This window comes from Colletotrichum destructivum, chromosome 4, assembly GCF_034447905.1.
Source record: "Colletotrichum destructivum chromosome 4, complete sequence".
Classification (NCBI taxonomy): Eukaryota; Fungi; Ascomycota; class Sordariomycetes; order Glomerellales; family Glomerellaceae; genus Colletotrichum; species Colletotrichum destructivum.
The window spans coordinates 3,632,462-3,656,249 of NC_085899.1; the positions used below are offsets into that span (position 1 = coordinate 3,632,462).

At 55.0% G+C, this 23,788-nt stretch overlaps 9 protein-coding genes across 9 annotated transcripts; 4 read left to right on the top strand and 5 right to left on the bottom strand.

Annotated features, from left to right (window-relative positions):
• Window positions 1-685: 685 nt before the first annotated feature.
• CDEST_07028 (Putative aspartic peptidase A1 family, aspartic peptidase, active) lies at window positions 686-2,219 on the bottom strand (the record flags this gene model as incomplete). Its single annotated transcript, XM_062923187.1, has 3 exons — window positions 686-1,697; window positions 1,774-1,869; window positions 1,972-2,219. The coding sequence occupies 3 exons, from the start codon at window positions 2,217-2,219 to the stop codon at window positions 686-688; spliced, it is 1,356 nt and encodes a 451-aa protein (XP_062779238.1).
• Window positions 2,220-3,687: 1,468 nt separating this feature from the next.
• Window positions 3,688-7,590, bottom strand: CDEST_07029 (Putative Heat shock protein 70 family). The gene has a single exon (XM_062923188.1). The coding sequence runs from the start codon at window positions 7,191-7,193 to the stop codon at window positions 4,098-4,100; it is 3,096 nt and encodes a 1,031-aa protein (XP_062779239.1). The 5' UTR covers window positions 7,194-7,590; the 3' UTR covers window positions 3,688-4,097.
• Window positions 7,591-8,743: 1,153 nt separating this feature from the next.
• Window positions 8,744-10,125, top strand: CDEST_07030 (Putative short-chain dehydrogenase/reductase SDR, NAD(P)-binding domain superfamily). Its single transcript, XM_062923189.1, has 2 exons — window positions 8,744-8,955; window positions 9,006-10,125. Exons 1-2 carry the CDS (start codon window positions 8,894-8,896, stop codon window positions 9,730-9,732), a joined length of 789 nt encoding a protein of 262 aa, XP_062779240.1. The 5' UTR covers window positions 8,744-8,893; the 3' UTR covers window positions 9,733-10,125.
• Window positions 10,126-11,607: 1,482 nt separating this feature from the next.
• Window positions 11,608-12,615, bottom strand: CDEST_07031 (uncharacterized protein; the record flags this gene model as incomplete). The annotated part of the gene is made up of 2 exons (XM_062923190.1): window positions 11,910-12,615; window positions 11,608-11,854 (listed from the first exon to the last, which is right to left on the bottom strand). Exons 1-2 carry the CDS (start codon window positions 12,455-12,457, stop codon window positions 11,608-11,610), a joined length of 795 nt encoding a protein of 264 aa, XP_062779241.1. The 5' UTR covers window positions 12,458-12,615.
• Window positions 12,616-14,621: 2,006 nt separating this feature from the next.
• CDEST_07032 (Putative protein kinase-like domain superfamily) lies at window positions 14,622-15,448 on the top strand (the record flags this gene model as incomplete). The annotated part of the gene is made up of 3 exons (XM_062923191.1): window positions 14,622-14,633; window positions 14,787-15,167; window positions 15,215-15,448. The coding sequence occupies 3 exons, from the start codon at window positions 14,622-14,624 to the stop codon at window positions 15,446-15,448; spliced, it is 627 nt and encodes a 208-aa protein (XP_062779242.1).
• Window positions 15,449-16,154: 706 nt separating this feature from the next.
• Window positions 16,155-16,955, top strand: CDEST_07033 (Putative GNAT domain, acyl-CoA N-acyltransferase; the record flags this gene model as incomplete). The annotated part of the gene is made up of 1 exon (XM_062923192.1): window positions 16,155-16,955. One exon carries the CDS (start codon window positions 16,155-16,157, stop codon window positions 16,953-16,955), a length of 801 nt encoding a protein of 266 aa, XP_062779243.1.
• A 99-nt stretch (window positions 16,956-17,054) lies between these two features.
• Window positions 17,055-18,959, bottom strand: CDEST_07034 (Putative thiolase). The gene is made up of 2 exons (XM_062923193.1): window positions 18,021-18,959; window positions 17,055-17,938 (listed from the first exon to the last, which is right to left on the bottom strand). Exons 1-2 carry the CDS (start codon window positions 18,521-18,523, stop codon window positions 17,056-17,058), a joined length of 1,386 nt encoding a protein of 461 aa, XP_062779244.1. The 5' UTR covers window positions 18,524-18,959; the 3' UTR covers window position 17,055.
• A 362-nt stretch (window positions 18,960-19,321) lies between these two features.
• On the bottom strand, window positions 19,322-20,641 carry CDEST_07035 (Putative FAD-binding domain, FAD/NAD(P)-binding domain superfamily; the record flags this gene model as incomplete). The annotated part of the gene is made up of 1 exon (XM_062923194.1): window positions 19,322-20,641. One exon carries the CDS (start codon window positions 20,639-20,641, stop codon window positions 19,322-19,324), a length of 1,320 nt encoding a protein of 439 aa, XP_062779245.1.
• Window positions 20,642-22,308: 1,667 nt separating this feature from the next.
• Window positions 22,309-23,788, top strand: CDEST_07036 (Putative NAD(P)-binding domain, NAD(P)-binding domain superfamily). The gene has a single exon (XM_062923195.1). The coding sequence runs from the start codon at window positions 22,410-22,412 to the stop codon at window positions 23,112-23,114; it is 705 nt and encodes a 234-aa protein (XP_062779246.1). The 5' UTR covers window positions 22,309-22,409; the 3' UTR covers window positions 23,115-23,788.

Sequence of the window (23,788 nt, forward strand, 5' to 3'; positions counted from 1 at the left end):
CGAGCTTTTTACACAGAAATGACATTTCTGTTGGTTATCCAGATTACTTTTGGCAAAGGCTCATGCCCAACATCGCATCACAGCACGGGACGTCGCTCGCAGTCCCCGCCGCAAAGCTGCTCTTTCGGGCGTTAGAAGCATGAATTCCTGATTCACCACGATATCTTTTTTGCAGTTGGCTCCTCTTCGTTCGCTAGCCTGATCGGCTACGCGGTTTTTTTATCTTATCACCAAGTCAGTGGAGTTTATAGCATGCATGAGTGGATCGTCCTCGCCGGACTGATACCCTCTGGTCATTCATGTCATGTCCAGGAGCGAAAATGTGCTACCTCTGTATATATCAAAGGAAGAAGTGGAAATCCATCTCTGATTCTTTTTGAGCAACGGGAAATGCTAGAGGAGTATTGCCTTCATTACCATGCTGCAATGGTGTCAGATCACTGAGCAATATTTTTAAGGTTTACGGTGTCTGAGAATCTTGTACGAGAAATTCGGATGATAATCCTTTTTCTCTCACATATGCGCAAACTCGGATAGTAAGACATCGCAATAGCTCGGGTGGAACGATCTTTGTGTCAGTCATTTCAAACTAACAGCTACAGTGCCTCGGGATATCTGGAACCAACAATCCGTTGCCTTTTGAATCTTCGAGTTCCCTCGGCCAAGTCGAACCCTGACCTTTTCCTTACGTGTCACAAACCGATGTCGTCGAGCACACATCGAGGGATCCCTTGTCGCCAAAGCCGACATAGCTGCCTTGTGTGCCATAGTTCAGCTGAACATACATGTTCTTGAGCGCCACCCCACCGAATATGGCACGTTGGCCGTCAGTACTTTTCTGGATGCCGCCGTAGCATTTTTCGGTATTGCCGGGCACGGGTCCGAGGTTGACGTGGTCCCTCGGAACGGTCCCAAGGTAACCGCCTGCAGTTATGAACTGGAAGTCGGGGATCCCAGATGCCAAGGAGCACGGAAAGATGTAGTGTTGCAGGTCTGGGTCAAAGGCCGAGTCGGGAATCTCAGAGTAGTACTTGACTACCAGTGATGATGGTAGTAACAAGAAGCTGCTGCCTGTATCGACGGTTGCAACGAAAGGCTGCGCATATTTATACCACACTCCGCCACTCATGGTACTCAAGCGAGTCTTGGTGACCAGGAAACTCCAATCGTCGTCGTCATCCATGGGCTTTTCGTTGATGTCGGCGGTTCCCATGGAGTACCCGAAGGAGAAGAATCCCTTGTCCGAGTTGTGCCGCAGGTCGATACCAATCCATTCGAAATGCAGCTCCGGCTTGAGACGGTCGAACATGGATGGCATTCTTGGCTGGACGCTCGATGGGCGGTTTTTCGCAAGTCCCAGTACGCCACTGACCTTGGGCTCAACCGCCCAACGTTGGTCAACTTTTACGACAGATTGGACTGTAGCGTTGACGATGTTGAAGCGGTGGTTGTCTGTCAGGAGGCCGAAGCGGACAGTGTCCAAGTACACCTTGCCCGAATTGGTGACACCATCCGCTATGGTGAGGTGGTCAGTCGCTTCAATAGGACCCTGGCCGCTGAGAATGGACGGACCGTATGAAGATGACCAAGTAGCGCCGAGAATTTCCTGGCTCGTTGTCGACTTTGAGGGGTCATACAGCGTCGGCACACCGTTAGGCGCTTTGTCGCCAAACTGGGTGTCAGTAGTCATCAGCCAGCTATTGTTCATGTGAGTTACAAGCTCTGCCAGAGTATGCCGATGGCTTCTGAAGGGAGGGGCGGGGGGGAGCATACAAGTCGGAAGTGGCCGTGTCGATGATGACTGGTATCTTTTGGGGGTTTTCGGGGTTCCCGACGAAGATGTCGGTCAGCCAGTAGCTGCCCGTGCTTCTAGACGCCACGATGGAGGCTGAAAAGCGAACCGACTTCAGTCAGCTTCAGAATCCTTCTCGGGGATACTTCCACAAATATGAGTAGGGGATTAAGGGGGACTTGCAGTAGTATCCAGAGCGCCGGGTCAGTGTGTGTCTTGCAAGGGCATCCGGGACGGGCATGTTCCACCTCTCATAGACGGCCGTGAGAGCGGCCCCGCCCGAGACGTAGTCCGGGTTGGCATGGACCGGTACCGTAAGGGTACTGCGCTGGAAAGTTCCGGGCGCAGGCCCGGATGTTGTGGGGCCAGTCGGGACGGCGTACGCCATTGCCAACCAGAGCAGCGGTACGAGGAGAGGAGGGAGCATGTTGGCAAATGTCTACTGAGGTTTACGACTGAAATTAGGGTTGGATGGTTGCTTCGATCTAAATGCGGATGTCAGAGATAGTCTTTACGATCATGGAGAGGTCGGATAAGATCACCTCTATATATCCTTTTTTCCTCCCATCTTGCCCGGCAGCCCTACTTGCTTCATTGTCGCTAAGCGGGATCTCAGTCCGGATCAAGAACCGAAGTGACGACAAAGCAATGTTTGTTTCGCTCGGTAACCATGTGTTGCTGCTGGCCAGCTTGAGCGGTATCGCAGCAGCAGCAACATGTTGTTTGTCTCTCCCCTTTGCTGTTGCTTGTTGGTCCCTGGAACAGCCATGTGTCACTCGCGGCGGATCTGGCGGAAGCTCTTGTCCCGGTGCAGATACCCGCGAGGGGAGCCTTGGACGCGGTGGGAAGCAAGCCGACGGGCTGAGCTTAACGAGCTGTTGGTCATGGGTTTGGACATTCTGGGTGGGAGGCAGACGAGAGAGAAGCCGCGAGAAGGTTCAGGAGAGGGCGAGCGGGCAGGCAATGCAGTATTGTTCTGTCGGGCTGGGATGCGTGCTCGTCACGAGGGTCTTGCCGTACACCGTACGTACACTGGAAGAGAGAGAGAGAGAGAGAAGGGGGGGGGGGGGGGGGGCAGACAAACAACAGTCGTGCCATCGCTGTCGTGATGCACGGTTTCATGAACTGTGATGATGCGTTTTTAATGGGCTAGCTGGTAAACAGCGAAAGACAATAAAAACGAGGAAAAGCAGCCGAGAGTTAGTTGGTTGAGCGATTGCCATGTGACACTTTGCGACATCCTACGGGGAAACTTTGCTCTTCATCACCCCCCTCCCACCCATAAAAAAAAGAATGCGACGGGAAAAGGAGAGGAAACAGAGAGATTCGGCCGAGGATGCTGCCGGCTGCTTTTCTGCATCACGAACGAAGCTGACCGGCCCGGAAGCGCGGGTTCCTCTCCCCCTTCCCCGACCGAGGGACACGAGATAGGTACGACACGTTGGCGAGGGAATTAGAAGGGGTGGGGGTGGACCGTATATATATGTATGTTGCCGGCCGGGAAGGGCGGTGTTGATCGTGTCACGGTTGAGAAACGGGATGACCGCACATGACCCATATAGATGGAGATATCGATCCACTCCTTTTTATATATTTTATACTGGTTGTACTGGTAAGTAAGTCTTGGAGAGCTGGGGGGCTGGTTAACCGCGGGGAAGAGAAAGGGGAGGTGACATCATGGGATCATCAGGTCATGGGACTGACGTGCTGGAGATGGGGCGGACGATGGTGACGAGACGTTGTTGCTCTCCTTTGTAGAACGTTGGGTCGAAGTAAAGGAAAGCAAAAACCGAAAAAAACATGGGGAGATGGCCGGTGATGTGTTGTCCCCCTCTTGGCCTCGTTGATCGTAATGAGTCCCTGCGTTACCCCCTCCAGATACAAACATGAACGGAGACGAGATGGTTGGTTGGCTGGTTGGTGTTTGCTTTCATCTCCTTCGAGGCATCCGGGTCGCCTTGGCTTGGGATCGTTGTCTTCAAGGTCGGAATCACGTCGCACACTCGGCTCGAAGATTGCGGTGGAGGGGGTCGGGGGCCGATTACCGTATGGGGCAGCAGGACAAGAAGAAAATACTTGACACAGTTGGGGCCACGATGGCCTCTCATCCCAAGGGCTACAGCTACAGCAAGCCAATCACAGCAGGGCAGGGGTTGGATCAATTCCCGTCTGGACTTGTTGTGTGCTATCTCATTTCATCTGGAAAAAACGCCTTAGGTATGGTTTATGCTCAAAAAAAGACTCCAAAGCTGTCTGCATCTCTCGTTCCCCTCTGTACTCTTTTTTCACCCCAAGGGTAGGACACTCAGAGCTCATCGTGCTCTGGGGCGTCCTCCTGAGCGCCAGCCTGGCCCTGGCCCTGTTGCGACTGCTCAAACTTCTTGAGAATCTCCTCAATGTCGGCCTCGCTCGGCGTATCGCCGTCGGCGCCGAACTGGACGTAGCTCCCACCACCGGGGAGCTCGACAGTCCGGCCGGCGGGGGCCTCGGGCTCAGCGGTCGAGCTCTTAGACGGAACGGTCGTGGTGGGCTTCTCCTTGGAGTCGCCGGACGAGGCGGAGGCGGTGGCGGTGGCGGTGGCGGATTTTGTCTTCTTGGTCTTTGCGCTCTTGTTGGCCTTCTTGGTCTTGCCCTCAAAGTTCTTGACGCCCTTCATAGCGAGGTCCATGCCGGCCTTGTCGAGCTTGTCCCGCTTGGCCTGGAGGTCCTTGACGAGGAGAACGGGGTCGTCCGTCGCGGTGAGGGCGTCCTGCTTCTTCTCCATCTCCTTGAGCCACTTAGTCGTCGACTCGTACAGGTCATCGACCACGTCAACGTCCTCGCGCTTGTACAGCGGCGGGACGGGGCCCTTCTCCTTGACAACGTCATCCATCGTACGCTCTTTACTGCTATCGTCGTCCTCGAGGTCATCAAAGTCGCCTGAGGGGGTCGCCGAGGGGGTCTCGGTGGAGGTGCTGCTCGAAGACCCGGTGGATGCGGACGCGTGCCACTCGTCATACTCGTCGATCTGCTTCTTGATGGTGTTGACAAAGGACTGGGTCGAGTTGAGAGCGTCCTTCAGGGCCTTGACGAGTTCGGGGCGCTTATCGGCCTCCTCACTTCTCTTTTGGATCTTGGCGACGGGGTCGTGGAGCTCCTTGTATCTCTTCTTGAGATCATCACGTGATGCGTCGGCACCCTCCTCGTAGAGCCAGTCGCTCGCTTCGTTGTTCTTCTTCTCCAGAGTGGCGCGCTCCTCTGCAGTGGAGGCGGCGATAAACGTCTCACTCTCAAGGAGACTGCGGACCTTGTAGGTGAAACCCTCCAGCTGGTTAAGGGCCTCTTCCCTCAGACGGCGGGCCTTGTCAGAAGCCTCAAATGCCTTGAGGCGGTCCTTGGAATGGATAAGATCGTCGCGGGATAGATCGGGTCGCCCGGCCTTCTCGAGAGTGAAATCAACGTTGATGGTGACGAGCACCTTCTTCTTGGCGGGCTCTTTGTCATCAGAGGTGGGATCGCTGGGACTGGGGGAGGAAGAGGCTGAGGTCGTGTCGGTCTTGGTAGAAGTCGTGGTAGTGGCAGAAGACTCGGATGAGGTCGTCGACGACTCGGCGTCTTCGTCGCCGTCCAGGGGCTTCTGGTCCTTCTTTCCGAACCCGAACAAGTTCTTGACCCCATCGACAAAGCCCTCCTTTTCAGAGGCTTCGGCCTCGCACTCGACAGTGGCCTTTGTGACATCGACTTCTCCGTTCTCGCCGCTCAGCTTGACTCCGACCTTAAATTGGATATCGCTGTCGACGCAAGAGTACTTCTCCTTGAGCTCCGCGATCGAGGCGGTCAGATTCTTGGTGGTCAGGACCTTGGTGTCCTGTTCAGCGGAGCCGATCTGCTGGTAGAAGGTGACGTCGAAGTCTTCGTGGTTGGTGAAGGTGACCTCCTTGGGTACACCGCCCTGGGGAGAGATGGCGGACCACAGACGCTGGTGCTGAAGCTTGTTCTTGTTGTTGGTCCACTTCATGCCAGAAGGGTAGTTTCCACCCTCGGAAATGCGAATCTCCTTGACGCGAAAGCTGGGGCTGAGCTCGGCGGCACGGAAGGCCGCACCAAAGACGGCGGCCTCGTCCGAGTTAACGTTGCTGCGGAGCTTGTCGGCGGAACCAACGACCTGCTCCAGCTGCTTCTGGACGAAGGGGGTGCGGGAAGCACCACCGTGAAGGATGACGGAGGTCAGGTCCGCGAGCTCAAGCTGGGCCGTCTTAAGGGCGCCCAAAATGACAGCGTCGACGCGAGCGGCGTGGCTCTCGGCCATCTTCTCAAAGTCAGCGCGGGTGAGCTTATACTTGAAATCAACGTCCTCGTAGAGTCCCTCGAAGCTGGCGCCGGCCTGCTGGTTGGCGCTGAGGACGTGGCGCAAGCGCTCCGCCTCCTTGGTCAGCTTCGCGATGGCACGGCCGTGGGCCTTGACCTTGTCGGCGTCGGCAGAGATCTTCTTGGCGGCCTTGGACTCGATGAACTGGGCGACCATATCATCGACAATGAGGTAGTTGAGCGCGTCGCCACCCAGAGTCCTGTCCCAGTCAGAGCCGATGACGGAAACCTCCTGCACGGTCTTGTTGAACTTGCCAATGTCCTTGACAGTGCGACCTTGGAACTTCATCACGGTGGCCTTGGTGGAGCCAGCGCCCATGTCGAAGACTAAGTGGTGCTCAGCCTTGCCTCCCTCGTTAATGTTGGGGAACTGGCGGGAGGTGGCATAGTTGAGACCAACGGAGAGGCCGTCGCTGATTAGGCTGAGAACCTTGAGACCGGCGAGGTCAGCGGCGGTCTGGATGGCGCGCTTCTCCTCAACGGTGAAGTAGGGAGGGACAGTCAGAACGATTGAGCGGATCGAGGTTCCAGATCCAGCAGCAGCCTCGGCGTTCTTCTGGATGCTCTGCAGTTCCATGGCCAGAAGCTCTTCGACAAGCCATGCCTCCTCCTCCTCAGTGAAGACCTTGCTCTTGAAAGCAGCGGTCCCACGTTTCTTGTTCTTCTCGAGCTGCAGCGCAGGGTGTCGGGCAGCATATTCTTGGACGATGGGGTCGTCGACGGAGAGACCCAGGAGGGTCTTTAGGTTGGGGTAGACATCGTGGGGGAAGCGGGCGGAAAGGGCGATGGCGTCGGAGCCATAGAGCCTCTCGGGGTAGACTCCGGACTTGGGGCCTCCCTGGAGGGGCTTGAAGGTGACGGCAGAGATCTCCTTGCGGCGGGAGTCCTTGGTCAGGACGATATCGAGAGGAATGCCGGGTTTGACGAGGGCGGCCTTGATGTACTCGGTGCCAAGGTCAATGCCGAGGACTGCGGAAACCGCAAACACATGTGTGGAAAAGAAGAAGACGCAGCCAAGGACTATTGTCAGGGGCGAGAAAGTTCGTTGCGCCATGGTATATGGTTTGCGCCCAATGGCGCTGTTGATGGTGGTTTGTGGTTTAAGTCGGGTGCGTGTCACCGAGACGCAAGAAATAACGTTGGTGCTAACACGGGTTCTGCTGGGTGAGTCCCGGTTGTCGTCGAGGGAGACCTGGGAAGCTCTAATGTGATGTTGTATATGAGAGGATCAGAAACCCAAAGGCAAAGAGAGGACGGGGGGCTAGGGGAAGAAAAAAAAAAGAATGGGAATCCTCGAGGCAGTTAGGGACCCAGATATACAGAGAATGGGAGCAACTAAGGGTCATCAACAACGATTCGTGAAGGTGTCCTCTACTGGGTTCGGTGCCATTCCCCCAAACTGGGTCGGTCTCGGCAAGGTACCTTCTAGTGGATTACCTGTCCTGGCGAAGAGGACAGCTGTAAGAAAAAGAGAGGTAAAAAGCTGTGGCGTTCTCGTCCAGTGTAAGGTCCCCCTGACATTGCGACAAGGCTGAATGCACGATAAGCCTGCTATTGGCCCGATAAGCTTAAGCGACGGGAGTTGGAGGCAGTTATTCCGGTGGGTGGGGCCATCATGGGCCAATAAACAGCATGAAGCTGCCTCATTAAGGGGTCAGCGCCGAGCTTCCATCACCAATTCCTGTCTTCCTGTATGCCATGACAACTCATTCAAAGGGCTTGCAGGCTAAACATTACCTAAAGGTTACGTGAATCATGACTCCGTACAGAGAGCGGTCAGTCATGTCAGGTTTAACACGTTAAGGTATTGTACAAACACTTTGCTTTTTACAAATGTCAGTTCTTTTTTTGCCATTGAATATTCATTCCGTTTGCTTGGCCGTGGGCAGAGGCAAGAGGCGCAATTGATGTTGGAGGAGGGAAGCTATGGAAGCTCACTGTGGCACCAGGCAGACCTTGCCAACAGCAGCCGGCTTACCTACGTGGAAATTAATGGGGGTCATGCGCCCGAAGGCTGTAAGCTTTTGCTGTGTAGCTGTCATCGGCCCAATGGTTTAAGACATATTTCATTACGTGCCTACTTGTCACAGGGGCTAAATGTCCTCGGCATGAACTATACAAGTGGTATCATGCTTAGGTATACTGTTCTTGAAGTGGTTCTACTCGCAGATATCTCAAAGATAAGGAAAGCCAAAGAAAAAACGTACAACTGTAGCCTCTCTTGGTGCTGTTATTATTTCCTCTATCCCGGTTGTCACTGTTATCATTGACGCTGGGCCGCCCGCCTTGAATCCTACTTGCCTTTGTTACTAGAAACACCTGAATCGTTACTGGAGGGGTTTCAAATGAAGTATGACAGGGATTGAGCAGACGTCGTACTCTTCTTCATCTTCTGAAGACACGTCGACTCATCCATGTCTCTCAGCCTAGGCAACTACCACAGTGATCCGAAGTCGGCTTCATCGCATCTGTCCCATCATTTGGAGATGGCGGGGTAAGAGCTTCGGAAAAATGGGGCGGGGCAGCTCGTGGCGGGGTACAACCTGGCTTACACCACCTACAATCCCGCCCCCCCCCCCCCCCCCCCCTCCCAAATCGATTCAGCACATTTCCTTCGACTCTGAAAATAATACTGCAAATCAAAAGGCTGAATACAACTCGGTACATCACGCTACCCGAGAAACACGCCTCTTCCCAGGTTAATTGAAAAGAAATCCGCGGTCTGTCGAAACTGCTAAGCTCCGTACCTCCAAGATGGCTCCCGTTGACAATGAAGTCAGAGGCAGATTGGCCCTGGTCACAGGTGCCTCTGGCGGGTAAGTTCAGGGAGGTCTTCATCTGTTTGACTCGGACTTACATGACACAGAATTGGAGGAGCTTGTGCTAAGGAGCTCTTCGCTAACGGCGCTCGTCTGGCCCTGACGTGTTCGTCCGAACGCACCTACGGCAAGATCACAGAGCTCGCTTCAGAGTTAAAGAGCGCCGCAACCCAAGATGCCACCATCTCCTGCCATGTGGTGGACATGTCCTCCACTAGTGCCATCGAGCACCTCTTTGACCAGATCAAGACCGAGCACGGCCAAACCCCCGACATACTAGTCTCCAACGCCGGCACGGCTGGCTTCGGCAACAAAGCCAATCCGTATCTTGAGAACATTTCCCTCGACGAATTCGACTTCACCATCAACATCAACCTTCGCGCCTCGTTCCTCCTGTGCAAGTTGGCCATCCCGCACATGGCCGCCCAGCACTGGGGCCGCATCGTCTTCGTCTCGTCCATCTCGGCCGTTGGCGGTGGCATCAACGGCTGTCACTACGCCGCCAGCAAGGCCGGTCTGACGGGCATGATGAAGAACCTGGCATCCAAGCACGCCAAGGACGGCGTTTCGCTGAACGACGTCGCACCGGCCATGATTGGGGACACGGGCATGATTCCTGACGAAAAGCGCGTCGAGGGCACGCCCGGCGACGTAAAGAACATACCTGTTGGGAGGCTGGGTACGCCGCAGGAGTGTGCCAATGTTGTCATCATGCTCTGCAAAACTGGCTACCTGACCGGGCAGAGTATCTTGTTGAGCGGCGGCCTAAAGTGAGCCCTCGTCCTGGCGATTGGCGATTGTCTCTTTTATTGACGTGTCAATTCGTCATGGGCTATTGGCTTGATTGTCATATGGCTGAGGATTATCAGGGCGACTAACGAATTATCTGCCTCCGATTCGAACGCATAGCCAGCCACTACTTCCATGTTTTACTGAATATTCTGTATGTTTAAGTGCTTCGTGGCTGCTTCCTAAACCACTAAGAAAATTGCATAGGGGGATGGAATGCTGCGCAACCTGTTTTACTTTTTACTTTTGAACTTGAAAGTAAGTTTTGTTTAGGTTTTTAGTTGAAAAAGAACTCATACTTTCCCTGGCGTCTCGTCTGGTCGTTGCGATAAAAAGGGAGGCCCCTGGAGCAGTTGGCTAATGGCTGAGGGCTCCTACATAGGACTTTAACATCTGCACCTTTTCCCTGTGCGCAGCGGTGCAACTTAGCTTTGGAATTCACGACCATGGGCCTTGTATCTAAATTTGGCACTGAGTCCTGTTCTGCAAAGAGAGCGCAGCATTTAGTTACATTTACGTGCTGTTGGTGAGGTACTTGATGCTGAATGTGCAGCCGCGAACGGATCTTGGAGCGTTGGGGGCTTTGGGTAGGATGACATCTGCAGCTTGAACGGCATTTCGGTGAGCAACTAAGCTTGTATGGGGGGCGAAGAACTACTTGATGGGCGAGGCTCTGACTTGCTGGAGTTGGAAGACGTAGCGCTTCCGGTGTATGATTACCTATGTGTCACAAGCCTAGTGAGGTATCACCAGTTACCTAGGAGTTGAAGGATTTGGAGTATGGAATGGAGGACCCCCGGCCTTCGAAAACCCTTGCTATACCTCCTTAGAGCTGAGGAATAGGGCGAGGGCACCAGTGCCCCCCCTCGGAGCTCCACTAGAGGAGCCCCAAGGTCTATGTAATGGCCTCTTTCTCCCAAGGTAGGTAGTTATAGGGAAAAGAAAGCTGGAGATGAATTTAGTTACCTACTCAGACCTATCCCGCAATTGACCTCTTTACTTTTTATAGCCCTCCTGACACTCTGCTGCAACGACAACTAGATTAGAGTACTTGGCTGCTGAGATGGTGCAAAAATACTGAATCTCTTCGTCTTTGGACCTAGGAATTCCTATGGACCGCAGTCTATTGCATGTAGGGATTAAAAATACCTGATACTGGAGGCAAGTGCATTTGGTAATCTGTTGGCTTGGCTCCTCGCCTAATCAGGCCGATCCTTCAGGTTATGAGATTTATAAGGGCGGGCTTGACAAGTGCAACTTCTACTGATAGAACCGAGCCCTAGTGGGCGAATTCACAGAGGCGTCCGTAGGGTAATGATGCAGAATCGCTGTCGCCACGGCCACTGCATATCGCGACTTCGACACAGACACAACGGAACATAAGAGGCAACTCACTCCCTACCTGACTTTTGGTACTGCTGCCTGTGTCTCTGAGACTATGTGATGCCGCGCCTGCACTCTTGTTTTGCAAACAATTGCCTGGTTCAGGCTTCTAAAGCTTGGAAGACTCTTTCGCCGAGATAGTGTTAGACCGGCTTACACCGCCGGTTGACTATCTCAAACGCAACTTGGTATGCGCTGGCTTGCTTTGCTTCGCATTATCGCAGGTACTCATTGTATTGCCTGCACTCGGCAATTTTCATTTATTCCGGCAATACATAGTTGAACTCCTCTCGCCTAACTACTCTAGCTTGCAGCCTCTATTTCCATTAGCAGAAACTACTAAGGAACGCTGACCGTAACACACATTCTATCTATTACATGGTCGGATCTGAAAAACAGAAACCAAAGTAGATCCTATAATCCTTTCCTCCCTGTGCCTTGATAGGCCCAACCACCTAATTTCAACACGTAATATATCTACTGTAGTAAAGATTTTATATAGTAATAGAAAGTTAAACAGTTTGCCTCCATGTTATATACCGTGCCTTTTTTATCCAACCACGATTTAGCTATACATTTATTAGTGTCTTGTCTAGAAGGCAACGTAAGTAAAGGTAAGATAAAGAAATACAGACCAAGAGCTTCCAGTTTAGTTATATTAGCTTTAGCTTTAGTTGTTTTCCCACCTTCAGCTTTAGCTTTGTTTTTGCCACCGTATCGAAGTCTTTAGTGTTTTAAGTTAGCAGAAGACCTTGAGAAATGATTGACCAAGACCTTACTTTTGCTTGTTGATTGGTTTTTCCCATTCGATAAACCTATAGCCCAATTGTATTTTGCCTTCCGTGTTCTCGAATTCCACAAGATCTATCAAGGTCGCTTTGAATTCCTTCTTCGTCCGCGCAGTCTTACCAACCACAATCCCTATGTGAGCACAGCCAGTCTCTGCAACAGACCAATCTTCTACTTCATCAGGTTCTTCGTCACTATCTTCTGGGTCGCGATTATCCCCCTGTGCTATACAGGTCGTGAACCAATAGTATGTGTTGTGTTGGGGGTAACGCGAAGGAAAAAAGTGCTCGATTGACTTCCAGGCTTTCGATGGGTCGGGTTTCTCCTTGTCGTCTTTCTTTGGGTCGGTTGTCTTTGGGTCGTCTGCCTTTGGGTCGGTTGTCTTTCGGTCGTCTGCCTTTGTGTCGGGTGTCTTTGGGCTGCTTCGATTGGGTTGTTTGCGAACTTCGATACCAGTATGGTCCGTATGGATAGGCGAAGACAGGATAGCTAGAGCAGCTATCATAGAGAAGTAGGTAAAAAGATAGAGTAGCTTCATCTTTAAAACAGCCTTACAGGCGAAATAAAGACGCGCCAGATAGAGCAGAACTACAGTAGTGTATGTGTGTAAAATGCAGCAAAGCAAAGCTGGGAATGAACGGAGGTATGGCTACCTTTAATACCAAGTCATAACAGCATTCAATGTAATAAGATCGTAGACACACTTTAAGACCCCTATAACATATCTCTTCATATTGCAGGAACTCGCTTTCGCATTTTAGTTAGCTAAGGTACTTCTAAAAATCTTGTTTATGTAGTAACCAGTAAAACAGGGTAAACGCAAGGTAACAGGAGACAAATATTGCTTGCTTCTTAATGCTTTCAAAAGTACTCCAATAAGCATGCTGCTTACTCCCAGTGGATCCAGCAGGTAATTACGCTGAAATGTGCTTTAAACGCTAAGATTGTAGAGATCAACGCTTAAACGGAGATGCCTTCTGTAAGAGTGGGTCGCCAGCCGCCCAGCCGTGAGCTGCTCCTCGGACCCGCCGGCTTGGCTTCCTATCACGTGATGCTCGGATAACGTCGGACACCCTTGGAGTATTTTTCGGTGCATTGCGGTTGACGATCCAGTGCGTTCTTGGCGCGATCCGTTTGACGGGTTTGTAATCTTCCTGGCCTGGGTTCGATGTTGCTGCAGAAACTCAGATGCAAACTGTGGCCGCTGTCCGGAAGCGACTCCACTTGACCAAGGCGGAGATAGGCCATCCAAAACGCTGCCTGGAATATATTCGATGAAGGAATCGCCATCTCGGTCCAGTAGCAAGGTTGTGTCTGTTTATCAGTCCACATTGATATCCGGACAGCGGTCGCAACCACTAGCACAAGCACAGCCAGTGGTTACGAAAAAAAAAAAGGCCAGAAATTCAACTTTGTAGGGTCTGGCGCATTTTCTTTTTACAACAAGCAAACTGGCAGAGTCGACGATGAATTTTCGTGTGTCGGGTATCAGCTTGCCATTGAGAAAAACATCATTGGATTTAGAGGGAAGTGATCAGTATTTGAGACTAGCGACATGGTTGTATTCGCAAAGGGGTTTTATGAAGCATTTTCGATGGTGTGACCAGCATAACTCCTCTGGTCAAGGCACTTGCCAGCCAATTGAGCTACCGGAGGCTGTTCGGATAGAAGGCTACTTTAACGAAAGAAAATGACCTAAGCAAGAAGGATGCGAAAAGTGTTGATCTCACAGGTCACTTAAGTGATAACGAACGGTCTCAATAAATGAGGGTATTCGTGGATTCGCAGGTGTGTAGAAAAGAGGATCTAACGTGAAGGGCAGCAATCGGCGAAGGGACCCACCCTGACGGAGATGGATCCGTATGATTTGATTGGCCTATCCAGGCCGTCGTCTCCACTTTCCCATCGATAATCCGATCAGCATTCCAACAGAAAGTGCTCGGTGATGTGGTACGGTCGGACTATGTACAGCATAGCATATCCAGCCAGGTACAAAAACATCAAGAACGCAAACAAATTTCCAAACCACCTAACTAACATACGGTTTACTGTCTCAACGCAACTCCACAATACGCAAGCTGTGGCGTTGGGCAGCACTCGGCATTGGTTTGGCCATCAGGTGTCTGAAGCGGTTGTCTACTGCCTCTACAACTAGTCGAAACACGGGTTGAGCTGCGAGCCACGACATTGAAAAATGGCCTCCGGTAAGATAGTAAGAGACGCGCGCTTGGAACTGAACCCTTTACTGGCCAAACCGCTGGCCTGGCCAAGCGCCATAAGAAATTTGATGACAAGCTTTTGAGACGCCCCGGAGCCAATCCGGGAGCTCCGATTTGGCCAGTTCATACCTCATACCCTGTGAGTTCAAGGATGTCTACTGGCGGAAGGACTTTTGTTCTCTTTGGGGTTTATTGTTTTTTAATTAAAAAAAATTCGCACTTGACATTTCCGAAGCTTTCTCAATATCGTTCGGCAACGGCGGCTATCGAGACACTGCAAGAAAATTCTGGACTACAGCCATTCGATTGTCACTTCCCGTAGAAGGTCACGTGTTATGCGAAAAAGGAATTACCCTGCCCGCCATCCTCAAAATCCGTGAACTTCTGGCAACCCAAGACAAGCCTTTCTCCCATGCCTTGGCTCTAGGCGTATTATCCCTCCAACCATCTGGGTTTTGTTAGATCACACTCGCTGGCACTCCAATGGAAATGAGAGTGTGTCTCTATCGAATGTCCTGGGGGACACGACGAGGTACTTGACTTGGTTTCCGATTCACAGTCGGTATTCGCTGTCAAAAGAATCGTCTTCGTCCACTTCCATAGACAAGATGGTTGGCTGTGTTGACGGGTCCATGGCGTGAAGGCTAGGCATCGCCCATTCCATCCCTGCCATGTCTTCCCTACAACGAAGAATGGACTGTGGCCAACATATCACGCGACGAAATCACAGGCAACCTGAAAACTTCTTTTTCGAATCGAACACTTGCCGGCGTCGAGTGTCAATGGCACGAAACCAAGGTCGATTGCCTCAAATTGGAGAAGACGAAACAGCTTACGGCGATGGCTATTGAAGCCCGCTTACATTCGATCCTCCCAATCACCCCGTCGCTAGACATCATGATCGCCAAAATAGCTCGATTCGAATGGGAGATGCCACGCATCGAACAAGAACAAAGAGCATATCAGCTACTCGAGGGTTCCGGTCTAGCCCCTCGCTTCCTCGCACATGTCCATGAGCATGGACGCATCGTGAGCTTTTGTTGGAAAGATTATAGGGGCGATTCGCTTCGGTCCAGGATCTCAACGTCTGCGAAGCTGCCCTCAGAAAGTTACACGGACTAGGACTTTTACATGGCGACGTAAACCGGTACAGCTTTATCATCACGCAGGAAGGTGTAAAGCTCCTCGACTTTGAACGCGCTCAGGAGAACGCGAGCCCCGAATCGATGAGCAAGGAATTGAAGGGCTTGCGTACCGAGTTGGCCGACGAGTCCGGGCGCGGCGGAGGTTTCTTTTTTCAAGACGACTGATGAAGCCCGAGACTCACCTGCTGGGTTGCACATTATGCACGGCCTGCTTAGGAAGCGTCAATCACGAGGGGATCATCAGACCTTGATGAAATCAGCGCCGGATTGAGATGATACTGATATTGTTGAGCATGTAGCTTGAGCACATACAAACGATTAGGGCTTTTAGATGCCTGGTGCAATAGGTAGCACCGTTGCGTCTTCATATCAGTAAGAGTCCTGTCGTTTGGGTTGTAAGAATGAGAGTAAAGAGGATGTGGCTCGCTGCGAATTGAATCTTTTGAGCAGCGGTGGAGCTCTTCAGGCTTGATGAACGACCGGATTCTCCACAGTGGCAGCCTAGAAGAGAGAAATCCTGCAAACCTTCTGTCTCTAGTCCCCTATCTTATTCAAGAACACGATCGATGGATTGAGGACAGGTGGTGATTCCGCGCCGCCGTTCGCTGTGGCCTCAAACTCGTTGCGCCCCTGGCCTGCATCTTAATCAAACAATCCACAGACTGACTGCTTGGGTGACTTTGTCATTCCCAAGAGAACAGGTTGCATTTTCGTCAGCACATGTAGTGTACATGGGAATAACCTACCACGCACCGGTGATCCTTGCTACCTAATATTTAGAGAGTCGCCCGACACGTACCTATTAAAGCAGCACCTTCACCACATCAGCTAAAAAAAACCCAACCCTGAATCAACCCATACATCATCAGCCATGGCACCCTGGAGAATCGAACCATGCACGCTCGCCGACGTCCCGGCGCTGGCACGCAACAACATGAGCGCCTTCTGGACGGACCCGAACTGGATCCTCCTCTGGCCCAAGGACATCAAGCTCGACTTTTTGATCGAGCAGGTGACGGAGCGCATGCCCAACAGCCTCCTCGGCAACCGCGCGACCCTGCGCCACCAAAAGGCCGTCGACCCGGAGACGGGCGCCGTCGTCGGCTACGCACGCTGGGAACTTCCGGCAGGGTACGAGGGGGCTGCCGCATGGGCCGATTCGCAGATCGCGGACGTGAGCGAGGAGCAGCGGAAGGCGTTCAAGGAAAGGTCGGACGCGGCGTGGTGGAAACCGCGTCTCATGGACGGGATTGATGACTGCGTGCCGGAGAAGGATCGCGTCCTGGCCGAGAAGCCGTACATCAGTGAGTGGCCGTCATCAGTCGGTGAAACCGGGCCGGGCACGTATCTCATCGCCTTCCACGGGCCCGGACCCCCCTTCGGAGACCACAAGGGTCGTAGGCTAACACCAGGAACAGGTCTCGACTACCTCGCCGTCCACCCCGAGAATAAGGGCAAAGGGATCGCGACGGCACTCGTCGAGAACGGCGTGAGGCTGGCGGAGGAGACGGGCGTCGACGTCTTCATCTTGGCCTTCCCCGCCGGCTTGAACGTCTACAAGAGACTGGGCTTCAAGGAGATCCACCGCGGGTACCAGGACGATACCAAGTACGGAGGCCAAGGGTACTGGGTAACCCTGCTGACGTACGAGGTGAGCAAGACGAGTTCGTGAAGGGGTTATTTTTGAGTGAACCACTTGATGCATAGTGTCTGTAATCATTGCACTGCAATTTTTCCAACATGAACTTTCGTAAATGTACATAAAACACATCTCAGAATCGCGCCTCAACCTTCTCCTCCGTATCCTGCAGCGCCCATTCGCTCGTCTTGGTGCGGCTTCTAACGGCCGCCGCCTGCTGCGCGGTAAACCCCTTGGCCTCGACGGCCGGGTTGTAGCCGAGCTTATTGAGCTTGCCGACGGTGGCCGAGTCGAGCCTGGGCGCCTCCTTGCCGTCGGCGCGGCGGTACACCGTGACGACGACGGCGCCGCCAAGGCCCAGGTTGTGCTGCAGGGCGGCCGTGGTGGCCGGGACGGCGCGGTTGTTGGCCCAGCCGCGCAGGTGCCAGACCAGCTCGGCGCACTGGGCGATGCCCGTGGCGCCGAGCGGGTGGCCCTTGGAGATGAGGCCGCCCGAGGGGTTGACGACGTACTTGCCGCCGTAGGTGATGTCGCCGCGACGGACCAGCTCGTGAGCCTTGCCCGGCTCGGCGAGGCCGAGGGCGTCGAGGACGATCATCTCGTTGGCGGAGAAGCAGTCGTGCAACTCGACGACCTGGACGTCCCGCGGGGTGAGGCCTGCCTCGGCCATGGCGGTGCGGACGGCGGTCTGGGTCATCTCGAAGCCCATGAGGTCGATGGCGGAGCGGGAGAAGAGCGAGGGCGCGTCGGTGGCGAGGCACTGGCCGGCGATGAGGACGGCCTGGTCCCGGAGGTGGGGCCGCTCGTCGAGGAAGGCCTGGGAGACGAGCACGGCGGCGGCGCCGCCGTCCGAGGTCGGGCAGCACTGCAGCTTGGTGAGGGGCGCGAAGATCTCGGGGGCCTGGAGGATCTGGTCGCGCGTGTAGACGTCCTGGAACTGCGAGTAGGGGTTCTTTGTTGAGTGCTCGTGGTTGACGCGGGCGATCTCGGCAAAGTCCTCGGCCCTGGCGCCGTACCTGCGTTCTTCTGGTCAATGATCTTGCCTCTTATCGCTTCTATTTTTAAAAGTCGTCGGGGGACCGGTGTCGGCGGACATACTTCTCCATGTACTCCCTGCCGGCGTTGCCAAACATCTGGGCGGCGCCAGGGGCGTTGGTGATGCCCCTCGTGTCGGCCATCATCTTGATGGTGGTGCCGGTCGGGTTCTCGCGGTCGTTGAAGAAGCTCTGCAGCGAGCCGGGCATCATCTTTTCGAAACCGACGACGAGGACGCAGTCGGCGGCACCGGACGAGACGAAGCTCCGGGCCATGGCGAGGCCCGTGGAGCCCGTGGAGCAGTTGTTGTTGACGTTGTAGATGGGGATGCCCGTCATGCCGAACTGGTAAAAGACGCGCTGGCCGCAGGTGCTGTCGCCGTAGCAGTAGCAGGCGACGCCTTGCTCGACGTCGTCGTAGTTGATCTGGGCGTCGAGCATGGCCTTGACGCCGGCCTCGAAGCCCAGCTCCGTGTAGTCGACCTTGCCGCGCGGCTTGATGAACTTGGTCATGCCGACGCCGAGGACGTAGCAAGGCGCCTTTTCGCGTTTCTGCCGGGGCGCCATGGTGTGCTTTCTTTCTGATGGTGAGTGTGATGTCTCCTGGGTGCTCAGATGTGGTGGGCTGCTTTTCCGAGTTGACAACTGTACCCGGTGGTTCTGGTAGATTTGTTGGATGTTGGAAGGGAGAAAGTGGATGGAGAACCGAGCAGGGTATCTGGTAATTGATATATTCCCACGGCTGTCACTCGAAACGAGAACCAGTTATAAAGCTCACTTTATCATGTGCTTTGAGAAAGCTGATGTTGCGACCTTTCGCCCCCCGATCCCTTCCCTGTCTCCTCTCGTTCATTGCCCCGGTTCTCCGGGGATGAGCTTCTTCCCCAGGTTTTCCAATTCCGCCCCCAAAACAGCGACCGAACCGCCAACTGGAGTGCCAAACGCAGCGCTAGCTCGGGGTTCTTGGTGCTGTTTGTGCACTGTTTCCCCGCATTGAAGGAGGCGCCTCCCAAGGGAGAGGAGGGGACAGTGGACATCATGCCGAGGCCCCGGCCGCCAGAAGGTAGAGCTTGTCGAGCTTCTTCTAGGGTCCTGGCCAATCACATAGCTTGCCGAGGTAATATCGGTCTCCAGTCACAGGGGGGTGAAGTGACTCTTTTTGGTAACCTTCTCGTCGGACTCTTTTTTTGTGACGACAATCTGACTCGAATAGGTGATTCAGGAGTGGTCCACCTTGACATCTGATCCGATAGCAACGAGCCAGTAACTAACTGGTTGTACGACATACTTGCGGTTAACGAGTAAAGAAGAGCCTCATCAACCCCCCGATTCATCTTGGCTCGTTACAGACACACCACTTCTCTCTTACTGCGTCTTTTCTTTCACCCACGCCTCGATCCGGTCCTCGATCTCGGATACGTACAGCCACTTCATCTGGTCTTCGCTCTCCTCGAACCAGACCTCCTCCCTCGGCAGCGCTGCCATCTTGTCGCTCGGCAGCCGCTTATTGTTCAACATCTGGGTCAGCACCACTAGCTCCGCCAGCCTCTCCCGCCGGATGCCCTGCCAGAACCCGACCGCCTCCCGCCACCCGATCCGGCCCCGGCTCTCCCTCGTCCTCTTGACGACGAGCGCCAGCGTCGCCGCGTCCTCGAGCGCCATCGACGCCCCCTGCCCCGTCGTCGGCGGGATCGCGTGCGCCGCATCCCCCAGCACCAGCACCCGCCCCTTCTCCGACGCCCACCGCCCGAGCGCCGGCAGCATGAAGAACGGCCAGACGTTCATCGTCTCGTCCCGGATCGCTTCGAGCGCGGACCGCACCACGTCGGGCCACTCCCCTTCGTCCCGCCTCAGCCGCGCCTTCAGCGCCTCCGTGTCCGCCAGCAGCGCCTCGCGTCCCAGCGCCGCCTGCCCCGCGTCGAACGGCACCTGCGTGCCCGCCAGCATCTCCCCGCCATCGGCCCCCTGAGGGGCAAGCACGAAGACGCCGTTGCCGCTCGCTACGCTGACGGGGAAGCGGTAGTCCTTGTCCGCCGGTATGCGGAGCTGCGCCGTCGGCACCGCATACGTCAGCGCCGCGAGCCCGACGAATTTGGGCGCCGCGTCCGGCGCGACGTAGCTGCTCCGCACGTGGGAGTGGATCCCATCGGCGCCGACGAGCAGCCCCGCCCTCCGCCTGCTCCCGTCCCGGAACTCAAACTCTACCCCGCCAGGTCCGTCCCTGTCATTGTCGTCGTTGTCATTCTTATTGTCGTTAATCTCCCCGTTCTCTTCGACGACGCGCACGAACCGCTTGCCGTACTCGATCACGACCCCACGCTCGCGACACGCGGTGGCGAGCATCTCGACCAGCTCCTGGCGGAAGATGCGCACGGCGTCGTAGCCGAAGGCCGCGGCGCCGCCGAGGGGGTAGCGGTCGACGGTGACTTCTTCGCGGTTCTTGTAATAGACGTAGTCGAAGCTGTAGGCCTTGTCGAGGAGCGGTCGGTAAAGGCCCCAGGAGTCGAGGATGCGCAGGGCGTTGGGGCAGAGCATCATGCCGCCGCCGGCGTGGTGGGGGAGAGGCGTCTCGTCGCGCGACTCGTAGATTGCGGCCCGGATGCCGTGAGTCGCGAGCGATATGGCGAGGGCCATGCCTGCGATTCCGCCGCCAATGATGGCGATGTCATCATGGTTGGTGGGCATTATAGTGGGCGAGAGGGGGGATGATGGCTAGACTGAAGCGGTAAGACGGAAGATGTAAGACTGAACAGGTGTGACAATGTGTGAAAATGTGTGAGCAGCGACGATGATATGGCGCCGTGTCTTGTTCGTCTGTGAGACACGAACATCCACACCGAAGAGGAGGAAGCCATCATCGCTCTTTATACCCATCCGCCATCAGTCTCTCCATCCTCCATCTCCAGATGAACACGCCGACCCCGCTCCCGTCTCCCGTAAGCAAGAACCACATCACAAACTATGGAGCTGAGTCCCCCCCCTTTTCAGCAGCTGTCTCTGAAGCCGCGCGCACCTAGCCAATGCGGGCGCGGGCCAAAATCATCACTCTGCGGATCCCCCTTCTCTGTCTCACCGGCCCCGCTACTCGGCCGAGTGAGATACGAAATTCCTAATGAGGACTAGTCTCGTCCGTAAACCGTGCTCCGCTCCGAGCGCCGCATCTCCCCTCCCCCCCCCCCCCCCCCCCCCCCCGTTCCTGCTCCGAAACCCCGAGTAAGCACTATCTCACTATTGTTAATGCAACCATTACATATACACACACACACCTCTGAACCCTCGCACGCCCATCCAACCACCCATGCGCGGTGGAAACTCTAGATCATTCCATGTTAACCTCTCGGTTCTCCTCCGATGTGCTTGAGTTTGCAAATGTTAGAGGAAGAAGCGACAGACCTCATGAACCCATCTCATTTCTTCCTGTGAAGAACTCCCTCCCCCCTTCCCCCCTTTCTCCATGTGACGGATGTACAGGTACATGTACAAACAAAAGCTTTCACCCCTCCTCCCACCCGGCTGAGTTGGTGGTGTGTTAATGTTCCCAGACCACGTAGCGCCCACATGGATGCCGCTTACCCTTTCTCTTTTCCTTTATTATTTTCCCCTCGCGCGGTAAACGGACGACAACCTCGATTGAACACCGAGCTCCCATCACATCTCGACCCCGACGGGGGCACGGGGACTTTGAAAGATCCCGAAATCTTCGCCCAGAACTCTCCCTCTCTCTCTCTGTCTCCGACTCTCTCTCATATATCGACGGCCCTTCCCCAAGCGCTGAGCGGGGTGGAGAGTTGCGGAGGCAAAGTATGCAGCGTGCCCGTGAAACGCACCGAACCCACCACTTACTCGTGCCCCCCCCCCCCCCCCCCCCCCGCTTCTAGCGTCCACATAGCTAGCTTCGCATCACTTGTACCGCGCGACCACGGAGACCGTGGGAAGAAGGATTCGTTGCATCCTTCGGGGTCCGAGCATGGCTAAGTAAGCTTCCTAGGCGCCGGTCTCCGGGAGGGAGGGGGGGGGGGGGGGGTGATGGAAGCAGTCCCCGGCCGAGAGAGGAGGCGCTTTTTCGGCTCCGTGAGGCACCGTGCTCCGGTTGGTCAGCGAGTGCGAGATGAATTGCGCCGACGCCGTCTTACCCGCGCTCTCCCATGTGGTCGTCTCGGCCGATACATGGAGAGACAGAGAGAGAGAGAGGAGCTCACAAATGACGCGTCGGATGGGATCGAATATCTCGGCCGGTAAAGATGGAAATGTGAACATAATCGTCTTTTCAGAAGGGGGGTCCAGCTCGCGAACTAAACACGATATATATAAGAGACCACCGTCGGGTCGCCACGGGGAGATGTGTGCCATGTCCCTCATCACATCCCCTCTGTTATCTCCAAGTTCCCAATAATCTCTCCTGTTTCTTCTTCTTCTCCTCAAGCAACGTCTCCACGGCCGTTCCTTTTCCCAAATGCACGTACTCATCCTCGGCGCAACAGGCCGTAACGGCGCCCTCGTCCTCGCCGAAGCCCTGGAGAGGGGCCACACCGTCACCGCCCTCGTCCGCGACCCCTCCGCCGCGGCCCTCGCCCCTCACCCGAACCTCACCCTCGTAAAGGGCAGCCCCCTCTCCCTCCCCGACCTCCGCGCGGCGATGCGAACCCCTCCCGGCGACGGCCCGGACGCCATCGTTGTGGCCCTCAACGCCCGGCGCGTCTCCGACTCCCCCTTCGCCGCCCTCCACCCGGACACCCCCGCCGCCCTCGTCCACGACTCGGTCCGGAACGCCCTCGAGGCCATGCGGGACGACGACGGCGCGCTGCCCCGGGCCCGGAAGCTCGTCGTCAACAGCATGCAGGGCGCCGGCGCGAGCAACTCTAGCCTCGTCCTCCCGCTCCGCGTGCTCTTCAACCACAGCAACATGAAGCACACCCTCGACGACCACAATGCCGTTGACGCGCTCGTCAGGGGCGACCGGGGCGACGGCGTGGACTGGGTGTTGGTCCGGCCGCCCATGCTCACCGAGGGCGAGTCACTGCCGGTCAAGGTTTACGGCGACGAAGGCAGCGGTGTAAGCTGGGTGCCCAAGATCACGCGGCGGAGCGTGGCCGGATTCATGGTGGACGCCATCGAGAAAGACGAGTGGAACCGCGGGGCTCCGGTCATCACCAACTGAATGGGCGTTTTGCGTCGTCAATAGGGGGAGAGGACCGAAACATGCCGTGTTAGCGTGTCATTCGGGGGAACCATTGTGGTCCTTGAGAGCGAGTCTTGTGTGTTGTAGCAATAATAAGCATGTTTGGTAAAGCCAAGCCAAGCCAAGCCAAGCCATGCCATGCCCTTTCTTCTTTTGAAATGTCCTCCTGTCGCTTGGTATCGTCGCTGTAACATATTTACATGTGTTTCTTTTCATGTGTGCTCCTCACTTTAGTTTGGGCCTTTCGTATTTGCTTCCTGTGCTGGAATGTCGGCGAAACCATCCATCCTCAGCATCGCCTCCCTTTCGCTCCCCTGGGTGCCAAGTGACACGCCTGCGTAGAATTAAGAGAACTGCTCCCCGTGAGCAGGTCAATCGTGTTGATTTATACGTAATGGGCCAAGACTGACCAGCACGGACGAGGCCAAACAGATGCTTCCCCTTGGGTACACATTGCTGTTCCCGCCCAGTCCGCAGCGACCATGTCTCGAACCGCCACCGCGGCGTCATCGCCTCTTCTATGTTGTCAATGTAGCCCACCCTCCGTTCGGCTGTGTTCTTGGAGTAGATCGTGGCCCGTCGATATGTCATAGAATCATCCGTGTCTCGTGGTTTGATAAGAGATGAACCACTTCCTCTCTAGGGCCCCTGCC